General features: G+C 32.7%; 1 protein-coding gene across 1 annotated transcript; it reads left to right on the forward strand.

Annotated features, from left to right (window-relative positions):
* The first annotated feature begins 5,582 nt into the window (after positions 1 to 5,582).
* LOC147406993 (uncharacterized) lies at positions 5,583 to 6,479 on the forward strand. Its single transcript, XM_086435356.1, has one exon. It carries the CDS (start codon positions 5,833 to 5,835, stop codon positions 6,298 to 6,300), a length of 468 nt encoding a protein of 155 aa, XP_086291482.1. The 5' UTR covers positions 5,583 to 5,832; the 3' UTR covers positions 6,301 to 6,479.
* Positions 6,480 to 13,100: the final 6,621 nt, after the last annotated feature.

Below are 13,100 nucleotides of genomic sequence, written 5' to 3' on the forward strand. Positions count from 1 at the left end.
AATGAAAATCACATCTCTACAATAAGGTGTCTACATGGTATGTTTTGTTGGAGTTTAAAACACCTAGGGCTCTTAACCCAATCATGCATATAGTTCGATATATTTGAACTCAAATAAAAATATGCCACATAGACACCTAATGTTGTTAAAAAAAATGAGACATCGTTTTGGATCCTATCTCAATTAGAATTTAAATTCAGAACAATGTCCCATTCCTATAATGAAGGTAAGGTGTCTACATGACACATTTTTGTTGGAGTTTAAAATACCTAGAACTCTTATCCCAACGTAGCCCAATATATTTGAGCTCTAATAAAAATGTGCCACATAGACACTTGATGTTATTTTAGAAATAAGACATTCTTTCTGGATTCCGACTCAATTAGAGTTAGGATTTAGAATGGTGTCTTGCTCCCATGATAAAGGTAAGGTGTCTACATGACACGTTTTTGTTGCAATTTAAAACACCTAAGGCTATTAATCCATCTGTATTTATTACATTTTTACTCTTCAAAGTTCAACCTCAAAATTTTATCTTCTTAAACCTTCAAAACTTAAAAAGAGTATTAAGATTTTAGCAAGGTTGAAGATAATGATTTTTGAAAAGATTCTCAAAAACATCATTTGTATAATCCTCGAAAACTTCCTGATTTTTTTACAAAACTTTATAAACCATATTAAAATTATTTGAACCAAACCCTATTGAATTGCCAAATCTGAACACGGTTACCATGCTTCCAACATTTAGATTTAATCATTTTCAGTAGAAAAAAAGGGGTGAAAACTGATAGAATAGAGCAAGAATAATTGATGGGACCTACACAAGATTAGTTGGTTTGCTCTGACCCGAATAACACGACCTCATTATCTGTCCTATGAAAGGAAAAGAATAGGTCTCTCGTCCTTTTCCAATTTTACTAACCAATTAAAAGCATTTTACTTCCATGAGCGAATAGAAGCCGACCCTTACATCCCTCAGCACGCGGTTTCGTTTTATTTTATTTTATTTACTCACAGGTTTGAGTCTCTCAGACATCATTCCCATTTTTCAAACTTCTATCTAAATTATTGCAGACTTAGTCATCCTCGGCATCTCATTCTCACCTCGCCAACCAAGTCTTCTATAAGTTTTTTATTTTTTATTTTTAACATGTATATATAATAAAGATCTTTAAAATCAATATTATCTCCTAATGGGATAAGAGACAATACAAAATCGATATAAAAGATGCCGAGTAGTAACTTGATGGTGGTGTCATGTTGTCAATCTTTTTGAGTCAAACTGGATGAAGTGAAGATTGGGTTTTGGATAGGAGCAGTAAGGGAGTAGTTTTTGACTTGGCCATGACGGCATATTATTGAATTTAAGAGATGGAATGGTATTTGATACGTCATATTATAGTCTAATTCTAACTGAAAGTATGTTTCGTCAACCTCAAGGATAAGGGTTAGTACAGTTAATTATGTTAAAAACATGTGCGTTAGAAGTATTTTTCAAAGAATATTAATGTTTACCAAACAATTAAAAAAAAAAAAAAAAATCAAAAGTGAAATTCTATTGTCACACTAACTTTTGCTAATGCCACCCCAATTCATATGTAAATCACCAAGGTATTAACACACATCTAGGGGTGGCTTTAGTAAAAATTGGTGTGGCAATAGAAGCTCTCTAAAATCCCTCCAAAATAAAAAAAAAAAAGGTAAACTTTTGTGTAAAAAACATGGGGTCGAGAAATTTTGAGTCTTCCATATTAAACTATTTTTGTTTAGGTTTTTTTTAAAAAATAAAATTTATGAAGCTATTTATACTTTAATTAAAATAATTGATTCTACAATTAATTATAACACATTATTCACAACCCTCATAACCAATAATAGGTACTATAATTTATTTTTATTATTCTTGTTTTTTTCTCTATACTATTTGTATCAAGATTCTCTTTATTCTAACGCTGCGGTTGAATTGATTTTTTTTTTTTTTTTTTAACTTTCAATCATGATATCATAACCATTTCATTTGATCAAGCATTATGCTCTTGTGTCATTCAAATTCTATGCAAAGTGTACAAGATATGTCATTCAAGTTATACAATGGCATCATGTAACATTTAAATAGAAAATATCAATATATGAAATAAAAAAAGGACAAATTAATTATAATATGTAGGGCTATCAAATGGATTCGTGTGAGGATTTGGATCCGATCTGATATCTTATTTAATCAATTCTGGATCAATCATATCTTGATTCGATAAAATGTGAGAAAATATGTAAATTATATTGTATATTTTGTTTAAAAAGTTTATTTAGATTTTGTTTGTTTGACCTGATATGCACCTAATCAAATTGTTATTGGATTGGGTTTGGATTTTAATATTAATCTTCGATTAAAATATGTTCCGATGCTTATTGGACTAGTTCCAAGTAATCGTCATTGGATTGGATTAGTTAAAATGTCTAGCAAACATGATATGGACATGGAGAGTTTTTATTCAAGAATGACCATGGATTTTCTAGGAAAATTAAGATTATTGCTTTGGAAAAAAAATAAATCAAATAAATTAAATATTTTATCCTAAAGATGGAAGATATTGAAGAAAACAATTTTTTTTAGGACAAAAGTAAAAGAAAAATCAAGGATAGGAATCTACTATTTTCCGTCTATATTATCTAAAGTTTTAAAAATAGATACAAATGTGATTTAAGCATGACACTTTTATAATATATAGTGCATTATGGAACTAATAATGATTACATCTTTTTCTGATCATATAGAAGATGATTGTGAAGCTACGTTCTCAAGATTAAAAAACTACTATATATGTTTTTTATAAACAATATTTATTCAAGTCAATAGTCCATTATTATTAGAATATAATAAAATTGACCGAAGCACTAATGAGAGTAATTTTGGGACGTCATCAGAGCGAAAAAAAAAAAAACCTATTGATCACAATCAACAATCACAATGAATTCTACTACCATATTAGTTAGAATCATAGGTAAATCACAATATAACTTGGCATTATATGAAATAAGGGGTAAATTCGAAGCTACTCTTTTATACGCTACTTGAAAAAAGGACTAAAGATGGATGAATGGACTTTGATGCCGACTTTAACCCCTCTTTTTCACTTGATGTGATTATTGATGTAGTAAGATTGACCCTTGATTACAAATCAAAAGATAAAAAAAAAAATAAATAAAATAAAATAAAATAAAATAAGAGAGACCAACAAAGGTATTTATGAAAAAGTGATCAACTTTTGACGAATTTCATCTCACTGTTCATATTAATTACAAAAGCATAAACGATAACGAATTCATAAATTTTTAAAGTGACTATTTCGCAGGTTTATAATGATAATTTCACTTGAAACTTGCAAAATAGCCACTTCGTTCTGATATGTTTTTTTTTAACGAAAACGTGACTGTTCACGTTTTAGTAATTAAAATGTAATGTGTTCGGAATCGTAAATTACTCATCTTCAATTCACAAAATAGTAATTCATCTAGAAAAATAAGAGGTATTGTTGAACTGTTGAACTTTCTCCCCTAAGGAAGCTTTAAATTAAAACTTCTATTAAACTATCAAGGAAAAAAAAGAACGTATGTGACACCACTTTTATTTTGAAAATTATTAATGAAAACCTAATCTGCCACAAAAATTTATTATAAAAAATAATCTTAATTAGAGATAATATAAACAACTTCTAATCTATTGCTAGCACCAAGGCAGACAATTGTGTTTCGTGTACTACTTCAACTATGAGAGTCAGTCAAGACTAATCTCAATCTCGCTCGAAAAAATATAATTATGTCGATTCTTAGTGGGTGGATTGAAAAAACCCAACTACCTGGGCTTTATTTATATAAGAAAAAAGAAAAAGTAATAATTAATTCTAACTAGTAGAAAATAAGTTAATCAAACCTAGTTTTTATCATAATTTTCATGTGAAGATATACAATACATCACAAAACTCCTTATTATAATATTTCATATTTATTACTCTAATACTCTCTTGGTGGTCAATTAGATTTTGTTTGTCATGATCTCTCACAAGAGCATTCTATTAGATTTTACTATTGATTATCTCTAGGTAAGGTTATGATGATGAAAAGTGTAAGCATGACCAAGATGTATAAATGATTGAGTAGGATGTGGGGATTTTATTCTTGAAAAATAAAAATAAGAAAAATTTTAATTGAGATAGAGTTAGGTCTAAACAAGGACAACGATAATATTGTCCACCAAAAGAAAGGCAAATCAATAGCGACGATTAATAGAACACAAGTCGTTGGATGATCGATGAGCTCTAATACCATATAGAAGAAGATAATTCTATTGATTCTTAATAGGATTTATATAACAGATATAATAGAAAAGATTATTCCTAATTAAAGATGAACTCTTAATTAATGATAGAAAATTTAATCCAACCTACTTTTTATCTTAATCTTCATATGAAAATGATATAATACACTTTATTATAATGATTCATATGTATTACTCTAATAAATGCAAACTGGCTGGTCTTTGTTTCAAATGTTGCCAAAATTCTGAGATATTTAGCAAATCCATACCAATCCTTGTTTCCTTGATCTATTAATTAGTAGAAGTGCCGTTATATGTCTTTTTCGAATCTATTGTCAGATGAATCGTTAATGTACTTCAATAAGCCCCTTATAAAGTGTGAGTCAAGTGTTCGAAATCCCATGAAATTATGAATTCCTTGGACTATTTTTTAGTGTTGACTCTCTACTCAATGATTGCACATAAGACTTTCTGGGTGCGTGTGCGACCGTAGGATTAGTCTCATGAAGGGTAGGATACCACAATAAGTAAAAAAATATATATATGTTGGCCATCTTATTCACCTCCAAGGTTTTTAGGTACATCATCGACCCCTTTTTTTGGGGACTATTATTAAATTTGGTATAACACATACATAGATAAACTTTTTTTTATTTTTTTATTTTAAAGACATCGTATTCTTTTTTTATTTTTAAATATAAAATAAGATGACAAAATACATGAAAACTCGGCGAGTAAATAACGAGGAGAAAGAAAACTATATCTGTCTAAAGTATGACGGTCATGGGTCACTGCTTCCTTTCAGGACTTTTGTAACATCGAAGACATTTGACACTACTTATCAAACGTACGGCTGTGAGATGTGAAAATGTTCCTAGAGATTCTTGTGAAGAAAACTATCTTCCCATCTCAACCGACAGCTTGACAGACCAGGCTAATTTTGTCTTCAACATTGGCGTTGCTCTTATGTCTCAGGTCAATTTGAAAAGGTCCACACGTTCCTTCAAAATTCAAAGTTCAACCCTTCAAATACGTCGTTTGAGTGGGCAAATAAATACTAAAAGAGTCGATATCCGACACGGTGTCCCGTTTCTATAGATCGGATAAGTGTCTACGTGGTACAATTGGATTAGGAAATAAGCACATTGGGGTGCGTCAACGGCTTAGTTAGGAGTCCGACGTGTTTTAAACACCAACTAAACCGTGTCACGTACACATCTATCCTATTTTTATAGGAACAGGACACCGAATTGGTCCCGAGTCCTACTAAAAACACCTATTTTACAACACCGCAACCGAATACACCATCTCTCTCTCTCTCTGGCCGTCTCTTTCAAATTGCCTGCCACGCTTCAAGATAAAATACCCAATGGCCCAAACCCCTTATTAAACCCATCATAACCTTCTCATCTCTCTATCTGCTCTGCTTCTTCTTCTTCTTCTTCAATCATCATAGATAGTTACCTAAAGTATCCATTTGTCTCTTATTTGTTATTGTGTTAGTAAAGAAGGGTAAGATGGGAAAGAAAGGTAAAAATGAAAGCAAGCTAAGGCGATGCATCAAAGCACCATTTAGAATTCTATCAAGAGCCAAGGACATGTACATCAAAAGCATGACTGATTGTGCAGGTAAGGTTAGTTATGGAACTGCTATGGGTTGCCCTACTGGACAGGTAACCACCTTACCCAAGAGCTTTAGTGTCAATTCCTCGAGATTGGGCGAAGATGACGATCTCAGAGAGTTGATTCGTGCGGCTTCACAGAGAGGTTTGAGGGATAAGATCGAGATGGAAATTCGACAACAACAACTACGACAGTCTGCGGCCAAATCCGATGTGTTACCGAGGAGTTTTACGGTTGGGATTGGGAGAATTGATGAAGAAAAGCCTTGTGATTTTGATGAAGATTTGAAAGTGAAGAATGATTTGTTGTATCCAAGAAGTAGAAGTTACGCCGTTTCAAAGAGAACTGCTATGTTGCCTTAAAAGGGAATTAAAGAGAGAGACGCAATTCTCTCTCTATCTTGCTTTCTATGATCTATTATTATTATCATGTGTAATCTTTTGGTTTGTAAAGTGGGATCATATTTTGATCTGAGGTCTCAAGTGTAATTGTTGATTGGGTTGTTTTAATTTTCTTATGTGAACTTTTGAATCAAATTAAACTTGTGTTGCAAAAAAAAAAAAAAATTGAAACTGTATTAATCTATATTCAATGTGAGGAATCAGACCGAACAAATTTAATAATTAAAGAAAAAAAATCTTCTCTAAGATGATTTAATTAGTTCTAAAATAACTATTTTCATGCGAAAATGATCTATATTTTATAATGCATTAATATTCTGTCATTCTCATTCAATTAATTAATTATATTATATTTCTATCTTGTATGATAAATTATGCAAGTTGTTTCCCAATTTTTATACTAGTTGTTTACCAATAATGTAAAAGGTCGTTTGGTACCCACCATGCTGTAGACATCTCAACAACCAAGTCTGACAGTAATATTTTCTGCCTGCCCAATCAATGGGCTTGGGTCAGGTGGCCTGGGGCTTAGGATCTACTAAATCCGAGGTGGAACCCACTTTTATATACTGTTAATTACATACTTCTTAGAGAAAACTTTTAATATGCATCATGTGACGTCTTTTTTACATCATAATCCTTGAGATGCCTTTCTAGTAAAATTCTTTGTATCTATTCTTCCTTGAGATTATTCATTCGACTTCTACCATCTGCTAATGTCATTCTAACATGTGTGTGACATGTAAAAATTTCTTCAACGATCAAATTAGTTCTTGAATAAAAAAAGATATTGTAAGTAATTTTGTATATGAGTTCGAGAACTAATATTTGATTCATGTAGGTGAGAATCTTTTTTTGAATTGGGGAAGCTATATAGTGGGGAATTACTCCTCAATCAATAATTGTCATTCTCTCAATGGCCACTAACTACGACTTAGTGGCTTGTAATTGAAAAGAGTTGTTTATTTCAATTATTGTGATTGCTATGTGATATGTGGCGATAACTTAGTTTGACACATAGTCACGGACACTAGGTTACTTACCTGAATTACTTGTTCCATGGGCAAGTTGATAGTTACTAGTCAAGTTATTTGTCAGTGGGACAAATAGCCATCTATGTGACGGCTATGTAGTTGGCCAAGCCACTTGTCTTAGGGACAAGGGACATCTTGCCCAACTTAAATTTAATTATGAATTTTGATAATTAAACTATCTTCCGATCTCAAATACATGGATCTTAAAACATCAATTAAATGATTATGATGATGGATTGTAAGACATTGGAACCCTTTGGCTTGATAATAGTTGAGTTTTATTACTACTAAAATCCACTTTCAAGTAAATTTAACTTGAGGAATCAAATGTTTGCAAGTCAAGATGATATTGAATGATGATGTCAGATTCATATTACTGACACATATTGGAATTGGCTTTGTTGGTGGTGCTGATGATGATGTAACTTACAATGATAGTGAACCAAAGCAGCAATGTTGAATCAGGTTGGGATAGGTAGGTGTGGTTGGAATCTAAAGAAGATTGTGGAAAAGGCCACGTGTTCATAGTAAATAAATTAAAAAATTATAAGATAATACGAGATGTCAAATAACAATATGTTTTAACAATTGTATAATAGGTATTGTAGATGCAAAAATTTGCACTATCTTAAGATCTGTGACGATGTCTCGATCTTCTCTTCTCGTTCTTTTAGGTATGCTTATAACAATCCCTCTCTCCAACGTTTAAGTCAGAAGTTTAGTATAAAAATAATATAAAATTTAGAGGGAGGAGAACTCATACATTTTAGTACCTCTATCCATTTATTTATAGAGATGAAATCCTACGATCCTTTTAGATCATATTATCGATTTGATCCTTATTCGATTTAAAAGATAGATTTTCATTGATAATTTGGAATGTATCTTGTAAATATTTGATTCCCATACATTCCTTCTTTTTGGGACTTTTTCTAATCAAAATTTTAATCATTTTTTTATCTAATCCCTGATTTTCTCTAACCAAGATTTGAACCTATGGTTGGTTTGTTATCAAGCCACCGAGCTTACCCTCGTATCTACGTACTAAACTCGAATCCCTAAATGTTACGTGTCGTCCCTTGGTACATAACGAGAAATATCCTCCACAATACCCCTTTTTGAGGATTTAAACTTTTAGTCCAATTGCCCGAAAATAAATTAACGGTACCATGTGACACGTGACCACGTACCTTATAAATTGTCATTTCGAGGTTTAAGATTTGTTTAGTCAATGTCCATGCCATCCGCCTGTTTTACTTTCGAAAGTTTAACGACTATAATTACTTTGATTCATTTAAATCGTTGATTTTATTACATGTCTTGAAGTATTTTTCATAAATACATTATCTATTTCCTCAATTTTTTGTCATTTCCTCTTTATCAATTGGGCTTAATGTTATAATGAGTCAAAACTCTTAAACCAATAGATATAACCCCCTATGGTTGGTCTTGGAACAAAATTTAATTAAACCTAACCCCATTGGTTGTAATTGGCTCTTTTACAAACTAGTCAATACTAAAAACAATGAGGAATTAACCCGACCTTCATTGGCTTGGTTTACTCATGAACCAAGTTTTTATTAGTGAAGAACCAATCCCCATTGTTTGAACTTGATTCTCTTTAGTGCAAAGACTTTCACTATGTGCTGACCCCTTACAGTCAAGCTTGGTTCTTAGAACGAGCCAATACTTTCGCTAAACCAACCCCACATGGTCGGGCTCAACTCCCATGATTGATTAACACTTAGAGAAATAATAGATGAACCTACCGAAATCCCAGGTCGAGTTTTGATTCCAAAATAATTAAAGACTTTGATGAATAATAGAATAATCGACCGAAGTCCCAAATCGAATTTGGTTCCTAAAATGATCTAATACTTAAATAAATAATTGAATATTTGATCGAAGTCCCAGGCCGGGCATGTATTCTAAAACGACCAAAGACTTGGATAAATAATAGAATATCCGATCGAAGTCCTAAATCGGGCTTGGATTCAAGAACGATCCAAGACTTTGATAAATAATAGAATAATTGATCGAAATCCTAGATCGGATTTGAATCTTAGAAGGATCTAAGACTTAGATAAATAATAAAATAATCGATCGAAGTTTTAGATCGGACTTGGATCCAAGACTTAAATAAATAGTAGAAAAATTGATTAAAGTCCTAAATCGGACTCAAATTCCAGAACAATTCAAGACTTTAATAAATAATAGAATAATCGATTAAAGTCTTAGATGGGGCTTGAATCCCAAAATGATCTTAGATTTAGATAAATAGTAGAAGAACCGATCAAAGTCCTAGATTAGGCTTGGATTCCAGAACAATTCAGGACTTTAATAAATAGTAGATAAATCAACCAAAGCCCCAAATCGGGCTTGGATCCCAAAGTAATTTAAAACTTAGATAAATGATAGAATAACCAACTCCACACGATTGGGTTTGGCTCTAATGAAGGTTCAAGGCTTTCGCTAAACCAACCTCGCACGGTCGAGTTCAACTTCCTTGATGGACCAAGGCTTTCACTAAACCAACCTTGCACGATCAGGCTCGACTCCCATGTCGGGCCAAAGTTTTCGTTAAATTAACCATACAATGTCGGACTCGACTCCTATGTCGGGCCAAAGCTTTCATGAAACTAACCTCACATGGTCGGATTTGACTCCCATAATAGGCCAAGGCTTTTTCTAAACCAACTCCACACGGTTGGGTTTTACCCTAAGTGGTCCCGCACAACCGACTTAAGATATGGATCGAACTCTCTATATGAGTCGGGTGTTGCGCTAAGTAGTCATGCACAACTGACTTAAGATGTAGATTGGACTATTCATATGAGTCGGGTGTGTCAAGTTCCTTTGCAACCTACATATTTTAAAGTAATATAGACACAACAATAATAATTGCATAAAACAATGAGATTATTAGTTCTCAATCCAATGTTATCGATCTGTGTCATTGCCTAAAACAACATGATTTGATCAATCAATTTCCGAGGTCAAGCCCATTCGACTTGTTGAGTTGAGGTCAGTGAGTTGGGGTCGATTTTTCATTAAGAAATTGGTCATCTGAATTGGACCCCTTCTTATACCATATGCTTCGATGAGTCGAGGTTGAATTGAACCCTCACATACATTTTTCAATAATCCACTGAGTTATTTGACTCGATCAAATTCCTAATTATTCGTCACGTAATTCAATGGAGTCCCTTTGACTCAATCAAATTTTCGAATTACATACTTAGTAGCTCGACTTAGTAGAGTCCTTTGGCTCGATACATTTCCTTAGCTTGATGTGTTCCTATTAGATGGAATCCCATACTCAATCGAATTCCTTTATAATAAATTTAATTATTTTCCTTAATAAAGCCATTTAGTTCAATCTATTTCTCAAATTATGCATGATTTGATGGAATACCTTAATTTAGTTGAATCCCAAAATAATAAATGTAATGTAATTGAGTCAGACTCATATTGAATCCCTTATCATTTTTATGTTGAGTTAACTCACTAATAAATAAGGTCCCATAACCTCAGCCCCAAAGCAATACAATCTCTCTCGACACAATCTTGTGGGAATTGGGATCCCCAACGAACTAAAGTTAATATCCCTTTTATCATTATTATTTTAAACAACAGACCTTTTTATCTTTTTCAAATATAAAAAAGAATCCCAATTCATAAAAAATGATGTTCAGACCATGCACCCAATGAACCCCAATTCCCAGCAAACCCTTTATAACTTTTTTTTTTAAAAGCTACAATCCTGTTGGGATCTGCTACATTAAAGAATCTATAACACATCAACCTTGATGTGCATACAAGATAACCAAGTATCATTCAAGACAACCAAATATCTTTTTCATTATTGCTACATTTAAATTAAACTTAAGTTTAGTAATAAATACCTAATCCTCAAGTGACATTTTTGTCCCTTAGCCTGCAAGCTAATTTTGTCAAGATGAACTCCATCCGACCTCTAAAAAAAAGTCATCAATCTTCAACATGTGTCCCAATCACCAACAACAACTTCTTTTGTGGTGTACACCCACCTTTCATATTAGCACTGTGTACACTCCCGTGTGCGCGAGTGAGTCCGCCCACTACTTCTATCCACTTTAAAACTATTAAAAGTACAACTATTTAAAAATTACAAATCAATTCTTCTTCTAGTCGACGTGAGACTAAAATTATTCAAGGTAAAAATAAAACTATCAACTAAACTTAAAGCAATAAAGTAAAAAAGCATAAAACATAAAACAAACATGGGATAAAATTACCCTATGGTTAATAGATTGATTTATCATATGGTTAAAACTAAATGAATATTAAAGGATTTTCAAATTCTACCCTTTAAATTCCAACAGTAGATGCAAAAAACTTGTATTACGTTAAGATCAGTGACGATGCCTCGATCTCTTCTTCTCGTTCTTGTCTCGATCTTCTCTTCTCGTTCTCTTGGGTGTACTTGCAACAACACCTCTCCGATGTTCAAGTCAAAAATTTAATACAAAAATAGTGTAAAATTTAAATGGGGGAGAACTCATACCTTTTCGTACCTCCATCTATTTGTAGAGATGAAATCCTAGAATCCCTTTAGATCCTATTACCAATTTGACCCTTATCCTATTTAAAAGATATTTTCATTGATGATTTGAAATGTATCTAGTAAATATTCGGTTCCCATACATTCCTCCTATTGGGGGACTTTCCCTAACAAGAATTTTAAATCCTTTTGATCAAATTCCTGATTTTCTTCAATCGATATCAGAACCCATGGTTGATTTATGACTGAGCTACCAAGTTTACCCTCGTATCTCATTACCAAACTCGAATCCCTAGGTGCCACATGCCGCTCTTTGGTACCTAAGTAGAAATATCCTCCACAAGTGCTAATAATGATTTAGCTTTTAACTTATGCTCCTCCCAATGTTCCAACAATAAACCAAATCATACTAAACATTGGTCCACTAAATTAAAATAAGAATCCAAAAGTAGTGTTGGAACCAATGACAGGGAATTTAATTATTATTCGATTCAAGTATTTCTTAACCTAACCACTTCAATCTCCACTACTCTCTCAAAGGCCGATCTATTTGCGTTGGTGTAGGCTTCTCCATCACCCTTTGATTTCCCTCATTTAATTAAGGGCAATTAAACACCCAAAACCCAATCAAGGACCGTGAACCCATTTTTAATCACTATTCTAAGAATCAAAATTGACAAAATTGATTGATTTGGTGAGTGTTTAGGTAGTGCTTCTAGGATCTAGAGGAACTGTGAGATACTTGGTGAACAAACTACTATTACAGACATTTTTCAACTTCAGGCCAAGCCCACCATGAATTTGGGCCAAAATGTTCTGTCAGAACCCAATCAATACATATTGGTCAGGCTCATCTTCCCTCGAGTCTTGAGAGAAACAGAAACTAAAGTGGGTGAGAAGGGATTTAATGGAATTTCTTAGAAAAGAAAAGAAATTTAATAGGATGTAATGTAATAAGTAAAGCCCTATATATACATCAGGAATAATGATTTTCTAACTGAAAAGTCTTCACTCGGCGGATGTGGCACAGACACGTAACCATAGATCTTTTTCCTTGGGATACACAACTGCACGTCTTTTATGAAAATTACAGTTGTGTATCTTGAGGAAATAGATCTATGGTTCTATGTCCATGTCACATCATCCAAGTATTGATTGAGTGAAGACTTTCTAGTTCCAAAATC

Source organism: Akebia trifoliata, chromosome 3, assembly GCF_017979445.1.
Source record: "Akebia trifoliata isolate Shusen 1 chromosome 3, ASM1797944v1, whole genome shotgun sequence".
Lineage (NCBI taxonomy): Eukaryota > Viridiplantae > Streptophyta > Magnoliopsida > Ranunculales > Lardizabalaceae > Akebia > Akebia trifoliata.

Excerpts from the sequence above, each read along its gene's own strand:
- LOC147406993 (XM_086435356.1), top strand. The coding sequence starts at position 5,833 with ATGGGAAAGAAAGGTAAAAATGAAAGCAAGCTAAGGCGATGCATCAAA.